Raw genomic sequence first — 17,128 nt, 5'->3', positions numbered from 1 at the left:
GTAAGAGTAATTCGCACGTCACGGAAATGTGACTGGACTACACTCTGATTTACCTACTGATACTGATTTACTGATAGCACCTACACACACCTTTCCTTTTCTGACAGCAAGACAGAAGAAGTGATCTTGTTCGAACCATCATTTTATCTGTACTTTTATTGCTATTGCTGTGCTTACAGTGTGTCAGGGATGCCGCATATCCTTTCTATGCCATTCTCTCTCTTTGTCATCACACTTGGTACTGGCTTCCCTTTGGCTGGAACCAGTAAGATTGTTGACAGATGTCCTGACATTGGTGACTATGGTAAACCGAAGCTTTGCGTTTCTTACCATATCTGCACACCTTTGAATCCCCATGACTACTGCTGACTGTAAAGCAGGTGTTTTGAGGGCCATGATGACACATTGTAAGAGCACCAGGAGTCCTAGCATCAGGAACAGCACTTTGGGGAGCGAGAAATCGTGGGGCCTCTCTGAAAAAGGCATTACTCGAATGTGATTACGTGATTTTTTACACGGTACTAAGCCCGAGGTTTTTCAGAGCAGTCACAAGATGTGCTGCGGTGAACTTAATCGGAACAAAGACTGGAGGAGCAACCAAGAGATCCGAAAAGTTTCCAGATAATCTGCTTACCTATAATTTCAAAGGGTGATACCAAAGCATCCGGGCAGGTGTAGGAGCATCCTCTGCAGATGACTGACATCTTATGAAGACAAGTACACAGGGTGTTTCACGTTGCATGATAATACACAAAAAACTGCACAATGAAAAAAGTAATATGAATGATGTTACCTTCTATTACCTAGTAAAATATCCAATCTCTGTCTGCATGTTTTTTTTTTTTTGTGTGTGTGTGTGTGGTGTGGTGTGGTGTGGTGTGGTGTCGTGTCGTGTTCACAGCAGGCTCTGTGGACAGGATGTATAGCAATTTTAACAAGGTACTGATGTTATGGCTCAGAAGGAGGCCAATTTGGGCCGTGTTCAGTGTTAGGTGTGCATGCACCATCAGTAAAGTGTGTGCGTGGGACCAGTTTTATTTCCCAGATGTGCTGTACCGGATATTGCATGTTTTCAGAAATAACTTTCCAGGGGCACGATAGCAAGTGATCGAAGCGAAAGCCTCGGGTCAAAATCTATCAGTCTTTTGAACAGAAACGATTCTCCTACTGGGCACCCAGTAGAAGAACAGTATCTGTTCGAAATCAAAGCGGCTCCCAACCTGGAGATTTCTTCTTTTCTTTTTTTCTCGTTTTACCTTCACTGGGTTACTGGGCGTCTTACCTTCATGTGTACGTTTTACCTTGACTTCTTCATGTATACAGTGATATCTGAAAGCTGTCTTTTTTTGTGTGTGCACGTACTAATGTGAAATTAATGTCCCCTTAAATGAAACACTCTGAGAATTGAAGACTTATGGGCAACGATATATGGTATAAGTGCAATGCAATCCCAATAAAACTTATCCCATTATTGCCCGTAAGCCTTCAATTGTGTCCGCATAAAGCTGGAAACTTGCAGCAGTTTCAGTAATTTGAAATGTTCTCAATTCAGCTTGCCTTTAAGCAGTATTTCCCAGAATGGAGGCCATAGATCTGAAGCGTCGTATTCTAAGAGGAGTACAAGAGAGCTGTAATTGCAATGATGTCTTCGTATCACTGTGCTTAAGTAAAGGCAGTGTACTTACGGGTAGTACTTCGTCGTAGGTCTGGCTTACGAAACCGATCATTCTACTGCAGTCTGCTTTATCTTCAGGAGCTTTCCATATCGTGACACCAAAACGAGTGAAACAAGGATTTCTTAATGTCTTCAGCTGCAAACTGACACGTACTGACCTCCTCCTGTATGTTTCAAGTATTGCGTGAGTCCAAGAAAGTAAACTTAGGCTGTCAAAGACTTGTACGAGCTACTAGCGTATTTAAGTTAGGTTACTGAGCACCAGACAAAAGAAGTAACTGAGGAGAATACTAAATACTGATAAAAGTAACGCATAACTTTCAAGATACTTCTGTGCTCTCCGCGGACGTCTCGATCGATAATATCGCTCGCGCCGATACGCGATCAGGGGCGGATCGAGACCCCCAGTTTGGGGGGGGGGGGGGGGGGGGGCGGTCTTTGTCGAAGCGTTTAGTGGGAAGGGAGAGAGGGAAATACAATGTACAAACTGACGTTTTTGATCCCCCCGCCCCCTGGATCCGCCACTGCACCCGATACTGTGCTAGAGGCAACCTAATAGAGCAAGCCACATTAAAGTACATCTATTGTTTTAATCAACTGTTGATTCAAATTGTTTACATTTTTTGCCGTCCTCGCTCGCTATGAGCGACCTTCCCGTCTTCCGAAAAAAAAAGATAGTAATAATAATAATAAAATAAAATAAAAAATTAATGAAAGGGGGTACAAGTCACTGCCATAAAAGTATTGAAGTTACGATACTGAATATACCGATTTTCAAAAGCATTCGTAAGTACGTACAAGTCGATCTGTCATTAGATCACAGTAGGGAATGTGTGCAGATAGTGTTGTGGTGAGGTCCAGCTGCTTGATGTGTTTGTAACTGTTTGCTCAATTGGGGATATTGATTAATATACACTTCTATGCATTTCGATTGAGTAATCAACTGGGGTTATTCGTTTTTGTGGCGTGGAAGCAAAATGACACCAAGCGAAACCCCGTTATAACGAATCGCGATACAACGAAATCACGCAGTAGGCGCAAGCACGTGCTCCTTTTTGCTGAGCTGCTGTTCTGTCTGTCTCTCCTCAACCATCCTTTGCCGACATGGCAAAAGATCGTCGCCTGCGGTGATCGCAAGTGATCGGGCTCACGTGTCGTTGACTAGCGGGTACACAGTATCCGCCCGTACAGGGTACCGGTATCCGCGCGTACAGGGTGTGGAGTGCAGTTTCCGGCACACGCACGAGTGACGCGCGCGGCCCGCACGGGAGCTCGCCTGTTCGTATCATACACAGCGAGCTGGAAAAATTGTACTACGTATATCAAAACGTAGCAGGTAGCACGTTATATACAGGGTCAGGGGCGGATCTAGAAGGGGGGTGCGGATGTCCTGACCACCTCATCAGTTCCTGTCTTCACATAGTGTTTAATTGACCCTAGATTGCGTGTCTAGCATGCTGTCCGTGGCTGGACCCCTTCCTCAGAAAAATCCTGGATCTGCCCCTGTACAGGGTGCTCCGGCGCGGACTTTCGACGAATTCCGTGATCGTGTAATCGTGATTGCACTGCATTTACACGTTTATGTTGCTTGCCTCTTCACAATTCGCGGCGGAAATCTTTTCGGATGTCGTCAGTTGCGGTACAACGAAAGAAATCGCGATCCCCGTGAATTTCATTATATCGAAGTTCGTTATAATAATGTCTCGTTAACACCAGCACCCTTTCCTGCACTGCCGGCAAACAATCATCCTGCCAAGTCCAACCACGTGTACTAGTTAGATGGTTACGGTAATCAGGCAAGCAGAGAGGTGTAGGTTCGAATCCCGCCACGGGTCATCTTCAACTAATCTGGCTTTGCTCAGCTGACCTGACTAGTTTTCATGTGGCCCCTAAGAGTGCACCAACTAAATTTACCAATGCCGCCGCCTAAGAAAGCAGTTGAAATGCTGTGCTCGTAGGAAGTGTCACTAATTACGTATGCATGTCGTCTTCCACTTGAAAATTGGCTTCCACCTTCCCAGGGTAGCAACATGGTTTGGGTCCAGCAAGTCCTTCCGGAAATCCTACCATGGGAACAAATAAAAAGCAGACAATGAAGGCCAAACAGGATATGTAAAGTGCATAATGTCGAAAACACTTCTCTTCATTCACGTGGACAGCTGACAGGTCAGGATAACATGATTTTACGTGCACATTCTGATTTTTGTGATCTCTGAGATTCTCAATTTTGTGATACTTCCGCGCCACACACAGAAACAGTATTTTGGAAGAATACAGTGTGAGACACGGAGATTACAATGACATGAATTCATGTCGGGAAGAAACCACGCACACAAATGTTCCAGACTGTCAATGTATTGTTGTCTTTCAAACGCTGTGGGAGGGGGGAGGGGTATGTTTATAAGGAGAAAGAAGAGGTAAGGCAGCCACGCTGATTCCGGCTGCGAAAAACAAAAAAAAAGCAATCAGAAATCAGAGGGAGGGGGAAGCGATGAAGGTGGACCACAAGTCCACTCCATGTCTCCTGCGGAGGATACTGGATATGCTATATCATATTGACGACCCACTTCTCTTGGTGCAAGGTGCAACTACTCGCCGCAGGAAATATGATAGAGAAAGTACGGATGCTCGTCTTTGGGCATATGCGGCCCTCCGACTTCGAGAGGAAATTCCCAGGATTGGTTAAAATCGTTCACGTGGTCTGCTCACGGAAACCGAAACCGAAACGACAACATCGCGGCCACTACCGCTCACGCGCACAATGAAACAAACGGACCGAAAGTGCTGTTCGCCTGGCTTTGCTGTTCGTTTCGTGTGGTGTCTTTTTTTCTTTTTGTACATAAAAATATTTTGAACCAGGAGTTACTCCGCCGTGTCGGAAGCGTTCACGAGGACAAAAGTCGTGTTATATGCTCGATAACGCCGATAAGATAGTATTTAAATAAACAAACTTACCAGTCAGTTCGATAACGTTCGAGATAATTCGAGAACAGAACTCAGGCGGCCAGCAGGTATCGGTGATGGGGTCGGCCTGCAAGCGTACATGGATGCTGAGGTATGTCCCTCAGCTCAGTGGCGTACCCAGAAAAATATTTCGGGAAGGGTACTACTTGAACTTCACATGGAGGAGAGGGAATCATCCTCGTTTTCCCTCTCACAAAAGCACTACCAAATGTACGGTTTCGCAAGGGGGGGTGACCCCCCCCCCCCCCTCTGACTACGCCACTGCCTCAGCTGACAGGGCATTGCGGTAATTTACTATGTAAACGTAATAGTCTGTGAGACGGCTCAATCATATGTTTACATATTAAACTCTTCACAAGTGGATGCCACAACATAACCGACGTGCGAACTCTTCTGGGTACTTTCAAACCTACAGTTGCTCACTTACGAACTGTCAAGACAAGTACGTGGTCTAATAGACGGGGGGAAAAATGGTCAGTTTCTTTCGAGTACAACAGTACGTGCCGGTAAGTATACTGCGTCAAAGCAACTGCGTAAGCGTAGTAATCAAAGTGTAAATACGGAGCCAAATGCACCACAGTGCTTACCATGACACAGTACCGTCCTGGTCGAAGGTGGTCCATGCGAAGAATGTCTGAGGACTAGAAAGAAACTTCGTCAAAAGGTTTTGTGAGCCTTGCGCGACCCGCCTGGTTCCGTGCCAGTTATACAGCACGCTAGGGGTCGGATACGAATAATAGACCTCTCCCTGTTTGTAAACAAATGACGTCATTCGACAGCGCCACCAATTTGGTAGAGTTGAACTACGCTCGAAGCTATGGGGGAACAAGGTCGCGCCCAGAAAAGCTACGGTCTTGAAGGGATTATGATGGGCCCCTCAAAGGGACGCGACCTTCGGTCCTACTTTTCTTTCAATAGGAAGCAGCGAACAAGTGTTCATTCGTGGAACCAGGCCCTCCCCTTCCGATCTGTTTCGGTTTCAGTCTGTCTACCAACGTCATGATGACGTTTCTCGCGGGTACAGGTCTATTTTTCCGTGCTCGTTTGCTGGTTGGATGTATACATAGGTGGTAACCCTCACAACTCACAATGTTCTGCATTGCTCTAAAAGCAGCTTTGTATGAAAAGTGAGACATTGCAAGAACGGAGACTGACCTCAACGAAGACTGTTCTCCATTTTAGCATGTGGGCGCTGTAGGGCTGGCACGCGGTCCCAGTCACCTGCCATAGCGACATATTGTATCTCTCGAATTCGGGATGCATATGCAGATGAATACGTTGTTCTTGGCCATTGTCCGAGCCCAGAACCAGGATTAAGATGGCCGGGAAGGTGGTTGTCAGGAAGTCGGACATGACACAGCGTCTGATGAGGTGACAGTCGTACTTCTCAAGCTCTGTCACGTTGTACAAATCATTATGAATGTCGACGCTGTCCATCTTCTAAGACCACTTACGTGAATATAAATGAGATGTGGGTCACTGATGGAGCTTTATTCGGTAGTCCCTCCTTCACTGGTGCTGCTCAGTGGGTCGACCCAGTGTGAAGCACGGGGCAGCTACGAAGGGTGAAGATTGCCTATGTGTGCGGATATTTGAGATGGCAAAAGCTGCTTGGGCGTCTCACATGCACCCTTATCGCTTCGTCCATGCGGAGAGCGACCGCGAAATATTCGCAGCAGAACTTCGGAAAGCAGGTAACAAGGGACTGGTTAACACGAATGGTACCCTACGACGGGGATTGATCGTACGCAATGCCCATCCCATATCCTTTAGATCATCTATCGGTTTCGGACAGGCCTAAGAAGTAATGAGGCTCAGGTTTTTATTGAGGCACTTTAAATCATCCTCCCCACTTCTCATTTGCCGCACACAGGAGAAACACCACTGGTCCGCAACCCTGCTAGCTAGAGGACTGACTCTGAGGTCTTGCTGAGCCTCACGCCTCAGCACGGGCATGTACATCTGCTCGTTTCCCAATCTAATACATTTCCGTGTCATTAAGCAGCTTTTCCTGTACTGTTGTCCCAAAATTAAAAACCCGGACCTTCCAAACTGGGTCTGCTCTGCTATAGGTACCGGACGACTCGTGTCCTTTTGTTTTGTACATTATTGGCTGTTTTGGAGCGAAGTGGAGTATGTAACACGGGTAATACTACACGTCAAAATTATTTTACCTCTTCAATTTCTCCACGCATGTAGCACAGGGGTCCGCTATGGGACCTCGAGTTTATGGCCGTGGTAATGGAATGCGGGAGTTATCCCTTCACCTCGAAGGGAAGGATATAGGTCTTATCAGATTGAAAATAGCAGTTGTGTCCACCTACACCACAGATGCCCTTACGTAAATGAGCTCGCGCCATTGACGGTATATATACAAAAAGAGGAAGAAAGAAGCATATTCAATACAATATTGTGCAGAAGGCGCGAACTGACAGGAAGGTGAAGTAGCACGTTGGGGTCGCTTACCGACCGCTCTTGCATGTTACAGCTAGGAGGGTCTTTGCTTATTGTTCGTTTAACAATCAGCGTGTAATTAAATTTGAGACCGACCTGCAATCTCGACCCATGTTTCTGCAGATTTTTTATTTTTATTTTTTTTTTGTCTGCAGTAATATGCAGAGTCACGGTGAAATTGCTGATCCTACGGTTTTATGTAGCAACAGTTTCAAATGTAGCAACAGTGCACATCCCTAGAAGTTATGAGCAGCTAAGTAGACAAAGCGGACTATGCTACACAGAAGAACGTCCACTTCTGTTATCGTCTTCTGTGTTTTGATTGACGCACAGTGTAGTAGCAGAAAAACAACTAGTTATTCTACACGAAACATACACTGCCCAGGAGCGTGAAAATCAGATACGCTGGTACTAACTCTTGGTGCTTATTCTGCCTGGACATATGCACTTCCCATCCTTCCAGCCATCCCAAGTGCACTAACACTGCGAGTGCACGGGGAGGAAGGGTAGTTCAAGGTTGCTTCTTCTGGGTGTTGGGCAGATCTGCGAAATGAAATGCAGAGCCGCAGAGCCCTGTACTTCAACTTTCAGCCCATTGTGCTCGCTTGGTCAGGCAATCGCAAAAATAAAAAAAATAAAAAATCCGACTGTGCTAGGTGAGGTAAAGCAACCGAGAGAGTCGGCACCTCCCAGAAACTGCACAATCATATATCTGATAACTTCATGTGCACTTTCCCATGCGCCCCGAGTTCGTTTCATCTCAAACCACGTGCTTCTCATTCCTGTCTATACCCAAAGGCGGTAGCTTGACGAAAAGCCAGCAAGTTCCAGTGGGGAGGATTCGAACCTTTTCACAGTTCCTGGCGTTGGTGAGTGTGTATGTATTGTGCTTCTTCTAGTTGTTGAATCAGCCTCCGTAATTTGCATTCATCACCCATGTGCAGTCGCTAGAACTGCTGCAGGCTTCAAAATTAGGGGGAAAGAGAGCCTGGAACGGCGCAAATTCCTGGTGGATATTATCTGTGGCGTGCATATGGGGGGTGCCCGAAAGTGGAAGTCATCGACTCTTTCTGAATATTGTGTAGGATGTAGGATCCGTTGCGGAATCGAAACGTTGCCAGCACGTTTTCCTCGGTGCGTTGCCACCTTCCGATCAAGCCGGGACAAACGAGTTGCGACAGCAAGAGCTGCTTTTTTTGCTGTCGCTTCACTGAGACGCAGCTGAATGACATCATTTTTTATTTTTTATTTTTTTTTTTGTGTTTCGGGGGGTGGAGGGTGGGTGTAGTAATACCGGAGAGCATGCTGGGGAAATCCATAATTTCCGACACCTAATTACACACTGGAGGCTAGAAGTAGTAAACTTTCAGATTAGCCGTTTTGCAGCTTTCCGGGCTAACTTCGACCTGCACTGAAAGTGTTCCGCGGTGCCAAATTCGGCACTCTATCCGCCAGCAACGAGCACTTGCCTATCTTATCAGTTGTGCTCCTATGAGACAAGTCATCCAAAAGCTATGCGCAAAGCAGGGCTTCCTGCCCACCAGCGATAACGCCAGGTCAAATAAAAAGCTTTCGCAAGTTTTTGTTTTGCAGTCTTTCACGAAATTTCGAGATCCCTAAATCTGAACGAGGTAGTGACAAGATGAGTCCCAGATCCCTCCTTCCATAAACACATGTAGTGAGCACACATGAAATGAGCAGCATGTGAAGTCAAAAGAGCGCCGCGGTGACAGGCGCGGATCTTTTAGTCTTCGTGTCGGATCTTGTCCCGTCCTGTTTTCGTCTCCACGTTACTCCTCCGACTCAAGGAGACGTTACCGTTCAATCGTATACACCAGCTTGCTTGCCTCCTCCTTTTAGTTTCAACTAGAAGGGGAGTTCGAGTGCGTGGACTCCCCCGCGTTTTATTTCTTGAATTTCTGGCGTCAACAAATGCTTCAGTTGATTTTATGTTGAGTATACGTAGCATGCTGTCCAAGACCGGGTCCTCCCATCAGAAAAATCCTGGATCGCGGAGATACTGTTAAATAATATTTTTAAACATTGATGTAGGGCAATACGAACAGAATGTTGAAAAAGGTTAAAATCTGTGCTGGTTTATTATTCATTATTATAAGCGATAAAACCCCCAGTGCTAGGCCTAAAAGAGGGACAGAGGACGCTACGAAGAACAAGACACGACAACCGTCGTGAGTGCATCAGTGCAGTGTCGTGTCTCGTGTTCCTCTGTTCCTCTTTTTCGCCCAGCACTGGGGGTTTCGTAGCTCTTAATAAAGAACAGCACGACTGGAGACCACAACACACTGGGAAAAATTATACAGGAAAGGGGAATAAAGAAGAAATAAAAAGGTAAAGTGTAAAAGGAAATATCATCTGTATGGTGATAGCACAACATTAGCCAGCACTACATAATGGGACAGAACACTGACGTGCAGGAACCTACACATCATGCTCTCCTGGTGGTACCCACTCGGGCAGTGCTACCACCGTCCCTATGCGTAATCTGCCTAGAGACGCACGTTCTCATATGTATGACACAAAGTATGAGCAGAATAAAACTTTATAGTCTCTTAAAGAAATTTAAAACACACCATACATAAATTATATTCTTACAAATGTACACAAAACTGCTATGACAAAAAGTGAAGAAAGTGCTTTTTTTTTTGTGAAAAGACTCCGCATTGAAGGGACAAAGTACAATTAAAGACAGATTGATTTCAAACAGAATGGAACCATAAGTGAATGGGAGACTAAATTATGTTACAATATGACATGCTACAAAATGAGAAGCATTATTTTTCTATCGGATGACGAAACTAGAGAGTAAATGATAATATGCGGGCAGCAGCAGAAGCACCATTGCAAGCCCAAGCAACTATCAGTGGCACTGGGGACGTGACAAGCACAGTATCACACTATCCATTATGACTAAAGTTATCATAGAGTTAACCTGACCTAACTTAACCTGTCAGGGTAGTTTTCATAAAGTGAGGCTAAGCTTAGGCTTCTTATGAACGTCACATGGCATGTTCATTTTTCTGTACTGTTTCTGACTTTACCGTAATTAATTAATTATTGCACCTTTATAACTCAAGTATCAGTGCTTTGTGTACGAAGCATTAACAACAAAATGATAAACATAATCACGCTATAACCTTCTACCCATGGTGCCACATTGTACTATGTGTGTTGATAAACATGCCCCAACAGTACGCTTAGGCTATGTTCCCTTTGGTAAAGTATTCACTTTGAGGTACACCTAAGATCTTCCTAGATCTCGAGGTCACGAGGCTGCCCACCTAAGATCTTCCAAAGTTAACTGTACATTTTTCACCTCACAGCTTAACGCTTCCTGTCTTCAGGCATAAATTATACCCAAATGGTTTAATTTGTTTATGGTTCTAAACTTTGAATGGCCTTACGTGACGTTACGTAACGAGCTGACATCGTCATACACCAAACGTACCGTACGAACGGCACCGAAAGATGCATGACGAGGTGCGCTCATTATAAACTGCAACATGGCAGATGACTCGTGGCAAGCTCAGCTCATCACACATGATTAAAGGGTTAAAAAGGAACCCCCAAGTATGAAATTCATGATTGTACGAAAATTCTTTCAATATAAAAATGCAGTGTTTCTCGTGGTTCTTAGTAGCTGAAAGTCAAGCAACGGATGCAGGCACTCGAATGACAAGCGGAACTGTGTCTGATAAGGATACATGCAGTCTGGCCAGTGGCAATACTACCTCTGCTGAATAATGTGACAGAGAATGAAGCACTATGTGCATGTCTGCTTGTGAATCCACATAAAGAGTCTTCTATGAGATGTGTATAAAGTCCTATGCATACTAGCAAAGCTCAGCTCTCTACATCACACTTTAGAAGCAGGAGTCTCCAACTGCATTCACTATGGCCAAGAACTAAGAATGGTCACCCTTCGAGGAGGGTCGTCAATACCAACGAACGAAAGCATCCATACGCTCGCAACACCATGGCTCAAATGATGAGCTGTCATTTAAAAATTCAAGATGTTGTAAGCAACGTAGGCTTTCCATTTTTCTCCATCCTTAAGTAACACCTGCGAGATACACTTTACATAGGACGGGACATTCTCTCCCTTCGACCGTATACGCATTCCCTTTTCAAGCAAATTTACAGCATCAGCGTGGAATGCAAGGACACCGGCACGTGGGTTGTTCGGTTTTTTGCCTCATCCGCACAGCATGCAACACATTTCTACGATAATGCTACGTTCACGAAGCAGTGATCTACGCACACCTAGCAGGGACTGTACTTCGTTCGTATCCGTTTGCTACTGAATGGGATATTTTGGAATCTTAACAGCAACTCGCAGTCTCGGCTTTTGCTTCTGGAATATCCGTGTGCAGCTGTAGACTAGGCCGTGCAAAGCCGGCCTTGATGCCGTCCCAGCCGTCCTCCAGCCGGAACTCCCCAGACTCTAGCTTGGCATAGATGTCGCAAGCTATCGTCTCGAAAGTCTCTTCCACATTGTAGCCCGTCTTTGCCGAAGTTTCCAGGAAGCGCACTCCGTAGAATTCGGCAAATGCCGCCCCTTCCTCCGTGCTTACCTCGCGTGCTGACTCCATATCGGCCTTACAAGCCACAACCTGGAGGTGGAAAAGACTGAAATTAATTCTGGGTTCTTCAGTGAGACGTAAACTGCATAAGTGCTGAAGAAGCAAGGTTGCATATTATGCCACCACCATGATGATTATCACAGATGCCTCACTAGTACAACGTCTTCACAAACATTCCGAAAACAACACTGAAGCTTTCTACGTTCATTCTCTATTCATTCTCCACGTATCTTCCATGGTAGATTTATACAGATAAGCTGATCAATGTTGAAAGGACAAAGAGGGGGGCAACACAATTAGTTCCACATTTCATTAGAAGCGTGGGATGGTTCGTGTACGGTCAGTGATAAAATGCTTTGTCCGAAATAACTTGACAAAGAGGACAGACAGGTCAGGCGGCTACCAATTGTATTAGTTTTATCTTTTGGAGAGGTTCCAAAGTGCAATCCAGAAAAGGAATAGGTTCTTATCTTTACAAATTGCCTACCGACCCAGGACACAACAGCTAATTAACATTTTTCACCAAGCAAGGGCATTTTGTAATGCAACCTCAAATGACCATAATGTAGTTGTTAATAAGCAACACCGATTTTTCGGCTTGTTGGTACAACATAAAAGAGAACTGGACTGAATGCAGTAACACGAGAAACACAAGGCACCCTAGGAGGCATTGTCTGCTTAATCTGTGTCTCGTGTTACCGCACTCAGTCCAGTTCCTCATAGTTGTTAATGTGGGGCATAAGTTACTTCTGTTTTCGAAATATTAAACAAACCTGGTACCTGGTAGATAACCTTCTGAGGTTCGATGTGTCTCTTCACTTCAAACAGCCAGTCCACTAAATGCTCGAACGTCGACCGTCTTGTTATGTCGTACAGCAATAATGCTCCAACTGAGTTGCGGTAATAGGACCTTGTGATCGAGCTGAAAGCAATCACGAGCAGTGAGAAAGGAACAAGTACAAAGAAAGGTACAAGTACAACTGGGTCAGAACAAAGCTTGAAACGTTTCACGCGAGACCACAGTCTGTTTGTCAATGTTCTGAGCGTTTGCTACTCAAGATACTTCCACACAAGACCATACATCAGTAAGCTGTACCATTGGCACCAGTACAAAGATGCACAGGAAACCATTTCAAACACCTTTAGGTCGCGCAGTACCATAATCTAATTTTCTCTACGTTACGATCATGTTGTGTAGTCACATGTCACGCGTACCATTAAATGAGCACGCATTCTATCAACACAAACACACATACTTCGCTTACGTAATAGGGTAATTGTGTGGCAATATTCTTACCGAAAGCGTTCCTGACCCGCCGTGTCCCATAGTTGCAGCTTCACTCTGACGTCTTGCTTAACTTCGATTAGTCGTGCAAAGAAATCGACACCAACAGTGGGGTCAGAAATGTCAGTAAACTTGCCGTCTGTAAAAGACCTGAGAAGCGTGCTCTTTCCAACTGTGCTGTCACCAATAAGGATTAGCCGGAACTGGTACTCAAAAATCGGCTCGACCATCTTCGCTCCATTTATTATGTTATAAAAAAACCTCGTTCAATAGTTGCCATCATTAAGCTGAAACGATAGCAGTAACTGGCTTCAACCACTGATCTCAGTGTCCACTCCTCACATTTCGGGTAGCGGCGTCATAAATATATCAACTGATATCAACATATGAGAAAAGTAGCGTCAACTTAGGTGCGCACTTGCCCACACACGACGCCATGTTTTGGAGATCTAGGCGCCATATTTGAACCGGGCGTTACTATTGAACGCAGATTGAACTGAATCGACGAGTCGGGAGTGGACGTTCGATGAGCTCTGGTTAGCAAAATTTTTGCTCACACTGCACTCTGTACACTTGCAGATTTAGAAGGGGAATGAAGCTGACAAGTGCCAGCATTCAGGTGCTAAACAAGGGCCGGCAGTGTTATGCCGATAACTATGCATATTTTGAGCTGATTCTAATCCAGCAGCATACTTTTGCGTGTTGCTCAATTTTTAATCCTGATTTCCGTGTTCTAATTTTTTCATGATCCATACTGGAAAACCCCGAGACGAGGGACACGGAAAAGGGGGACCCCTTACCGTGTCTCCTTTTTCCGTGTCCCTCGTCTCGGGGTTTTTCAGTATGGATCATATCACCAGCATTTGTTTTATCGCTCTGTGGATTGGATTTTAATGGCTTGTTGGATTTTGCATGCACACTGATAACATTTTAATGTTTGTTTCTAATTTCCGTTTCAGTTGCTTAGTTTTTATACACTTACCAGGTCTTCAAGTGCTTCTTGGATTCTGCACTATCTCCTCAGATGTCGAATGACACCAAACGCAACTTTTTGATTTTTGGTTGTGTTTCATTCTGTCCTTCGGGCTTCATTGAATCATAGCAGCCTTTTTGCACTATATTTCTGGATCTGCGTTCGTATTGATGGCTTCACCTGAATGCAGTTGGACTGCTACGGACCACAATGCACACAGTCAACCACGTAATTTCTGAGTTTGAGTCTGAACTGAGCCTTACATAATACGTATCAGGGTCGATGAGGTCAGCGAGTACGCGTATTGGGATTTATCCTGTTTGCTGCTTCATTCAATGGAAACACATGGTACCATACTGTAACACTGCTTTGAAGAGTTGTACGTCACAGAGGTCACAGACCACTCTATTGGACCTTCTTCTCCGATGCTGTTGCGCAAAAAACGCCAAACATCAATATTGGACCTTCTTCTGTAACGGCAATCATTGTGGGTAATTCTTCTTGGAAGCCGGGTTCTGTTCTGCGTTAATAAGTGTAATGTGAGGTGGCCAGGCTGGACAAAGGCAGAGGACGTAGAGGCAGACGAGTATATTTATTGAGGCTCATATATTAACGTTACGAGTACAAAACTACGCGCCATTGCTGCAGCGACGGTCCAGGGCAAGACGATGAACGCAAAGAGAATGTCATCTCCCGCACAACTGGGTACTGGCATAGTACTGGTCAACGTAAGTCAATCGGTCACGTGGGTACTCCAAGGTTTGCAGCTGAGCGTCGCGTCGCCGCTCAGAGTGGGAGCGCTGGTCATGGCATGGGGTATGGACGGCTCTCACAGTAACATACACAGGACGACACTACGGGGCTGCCATGGGGAGCAACTGTAACGAAGAACTGCTTGCCCATTTCAGGGTTGCCACAAAAGATGTTCGTATCACGAGCTGAAGGTGGTTGCCCGCTCTCCTCCACATCTTGGACACTGTTCTACCCCACACCCCACAGAGCAACGGTTCTCGAGCATCCCGGTTGGTAAGCGAGTTGTGTCCAGCAATGTCCACTAGAAGGCAGTCAGAATGCGGTACAACGGGAGCGGGACTAATGTTGTAGTCTCTTTCAGTGTGGGGAAAGTGGCTGGTCGCCCATCTTTTAGGAAACCACAGCCGGCGATACAGAGTTCAGCTGGCCAGGGTAGTCCTCGCGGTCTTCCTGACAGGCGAATGGGGCCAGAGAGAGGTGTCATCAGGCCTGACAGAAGATTGACATGCTACTGTATGAAATCCGGTCGTTGGTCAAAAGACGTATATTTTTGGAGAGAAACTCTTTTGAACGATACCACAAGGCCGTGAAAGATCCTGGTTTTATGTTGAGCTTATGCACGCGTTCCTTTTAGTCTTTCTTGCTTTTTCTCTATATAGTTATACACTGTTTCGCCAATAGATGTCTGCCAGTTGAGAGTAAGCAGTCGTGCTGTCTGTTTCCTCAGTTCTTGTTTTCTGTGCTGATATTTCTATCAGTGTCTCCTCTATGTTACTTTCTGCTCGTGTCTCACTGCGCTGACTCGGCTATATGTTGAAGGCTACAGACTATCCCAGCGAACTTCACACACATAACACGCCCAATGCCAACAATTGCAGAACCATTACCACATCATTTAACCATTAAAACCATTAGGTTTAATTAACCATTAGGTTAGAACTATTGTAGTACAAGGAGAGGCGGTCTGAGAAAAGGGTGGAGCATATAGGAGCGTTGCTTGAAAGAAGAAAGATTGATTGCCAGTTCAGTGCCACAGTGTCTGTGCTTTTCGTACCATGCCCTGGAGTTTTTATCGCTTTTGAGATGCCGTTCTCACACATGATTTGTGGAAAGCGCGGGACGTACGCCTTTTTGTGACAATTAACATAACTGCATACGTGTAACAAAGAGGCGTACGCTTCACGTTTTCAACAAATCAGGGGAGAGAACATAGAACACGATGTCATTCGGGATTACGCTTTGCTGAAAGCGCGTTATGCGGAGAAGTACTATTTTAAAGTGCCACTCCCGACTCGGGAAAACAGCGTTTATTTTATTTAGTCCGTGAAAAGAAGGTGCCTCAAGGTTTTCTATACGCGAACGCGATATTTCAATCCTGTTTAAAAACGCTGTGCATTGCTGTCAGTTTTTGAAGATCTGCTGAGCCTCCACAAGTTTCGATGACGCGAGGAGCGGGTGACGTAATCATAAGCGCACGAATTGCAATGATGTCATGTTCTGTATAGGGCGCTCGTCTCCTAGCAACGACGCCGGCGCCCGGGGAGGGTCACTTGGTGGAGACGTCACGTGACGTTAATCAAAAGAGGGGAAAATGGAGGATGTCTTCTCCCTCCTTGTGTCATGTCGAAGATCGGAGGATATGTCACGTGGGGCTCCGCTAACGGAGTGCAAAAAAATGAGTCCCCCCCCCCTACACACCCCCACGGAAGACGCGAAGGGACACAACGTTGCCAGATGAGAGCCGGGCTCTCTGTCGGAACCTAACATGACGTCACAGTTCTCAAAAATAGAAATTAATTTTCTCTTGCTTTCGCGTCAAGTGGAGCCAAAATATTTTGCAGGAATGTAAAGCGAGACATAAAGACTTCAGTAACATAACTTTGGTAGGATTCTGAAGACACGAGATTTACTCCGTAGTGGCACCTTAAGCGTACTGCTATATCTGCTAAGATGTGCGAATACCAACCACCCGGCTCTAAGGCCTTTGTGCGCCTGACGCATCAGCTAAGTGCCTATTACCGTATTACTACGTGTAGGAACTCGTACCGCGAGGATGTCCCTTGGAAATTAGTGGGCCATCCATTGGCAGTCGTTCTATTTCATGACGTTTCAGAACAATTTATATTTCAGGTACAGTGATATATGGAGCACGAAAAGTATGGCCCACTACAGGCGTCTGGTCGCGTGCTGTCCAACAATATCTACACCTTTGAGCGACGCATCGTTGGCGGACATCCTGCTACAGAATGATGTGATGAGCAAGCAATCTGTCGTTGTTCCAGAAGGTTTTGGTAAGGGGAGGCCCATATCCTCGACTTCTTTCTCAAGTCCGGTACCAGGCCACAATGCTATCGCCTAAAGCACGCAACAGTGGGAGCAACGCAAAACAAAGTCTCTAGAGAAAAAAAACATAAAAGCCAACA

The 17,128-nt window shown here is 45.5% G+C and overlaps 2 protein-coding genes and 1 long non-coding RNA gene across 4 annotated transcripts; 1 reads left to right on the top strand and 2 right to left on the bottom strand.

Moving 5' to 3' along the window:
* Positions 1-138: 138 nt before the first annotated feature.
* Positions 139-6,221, bottom strand: LOC135401189 (uncharacterized). Its single transcript, XM_064633446.1, has 10 exons — positions 6,094-6,221; positions 5,795-6,033; positions 5,227-5,280; positions 4,631-4,706; positions 3,651-3,738; positions 1,686-1,839; positions 1,558-1,608; positions 635-704; positions 331-473; positions 139-256 (listed from the first exon to the last, which is right to left on the bottom strand). Exons 2-10 carry the CDS (start codon positions 5,990-5,992, stop codon positions 230-232), a joined length of 861 nt encoding a protein of 286 aa, XP_064489516.1. The 5' UTR covers positions 5,993-6,033; positions 6,094-6,221; the 3' UTR covers positions 139-229.
* A 1,653-nt stretch (positions 6,222-7,874) lies between these two features.
* LOC135401185 (uncharacterized) lies at positions 7,875-17,121 on the top strand. 2 transcript variants are annotated; one of them, XR_010424745.1, is made up of 3 exons: positions 7,875-7,962; positions 14,861-14,978; positions 16,836-17,121. It is a non-coding gene; the product is annotated as an uncharacterized LOC135401185 (long non-coding RNA). The 2 variants fall into 2 exon arrangements; XR_010424746.1 differs by lacking the exon at positions 16,836-17,121 and adding an exon at positions 15,067-15,387.
* On the bottom strand, positions 9,638-13,336 carry LOC135401183 (ras-related protein Rab-39B-like). The gene is made up of 3 exons (XM_064633436.1): positions 12,992-13,336; positions 12,475-12,616; positions 9,638-11,724 (listed from the first exon to the last, which is right to left on the bottom strand). Exons 1-3 carry the CDS (start codon positions 13,207-13,209, stop codon positions 11,434-11,436), a joined length of 651 nt encoding a protein of 216 aa, XP_064489506.1. The 5' UTR covers positions 13,210-13,336; the 3' UTR covers positions 9,638-11,433.
* Positions 17,122-17,128: the final 7 nt, after the last annotated feature.

This window comes from Ornithodoros turicata, chromosome 7, assembly GCF_037126465.1.
Source record: "Ornithodoros turicata isolate Travis chromosome 7, ASM3712646v1, whole genome shotgun sequence".
Taxonomy (NCBI): domain Eukaryota; kingdom Metazoa; phylum Arthropoda; class Arachnida; order Ixodida; family Argasidae; genus Ornithodoros; species Ornithodoros turicata.
Note: the sequence above shows the minus strand (reverse complement) of the source record. Positions and strands in the feature narration are given on the sequence as shown.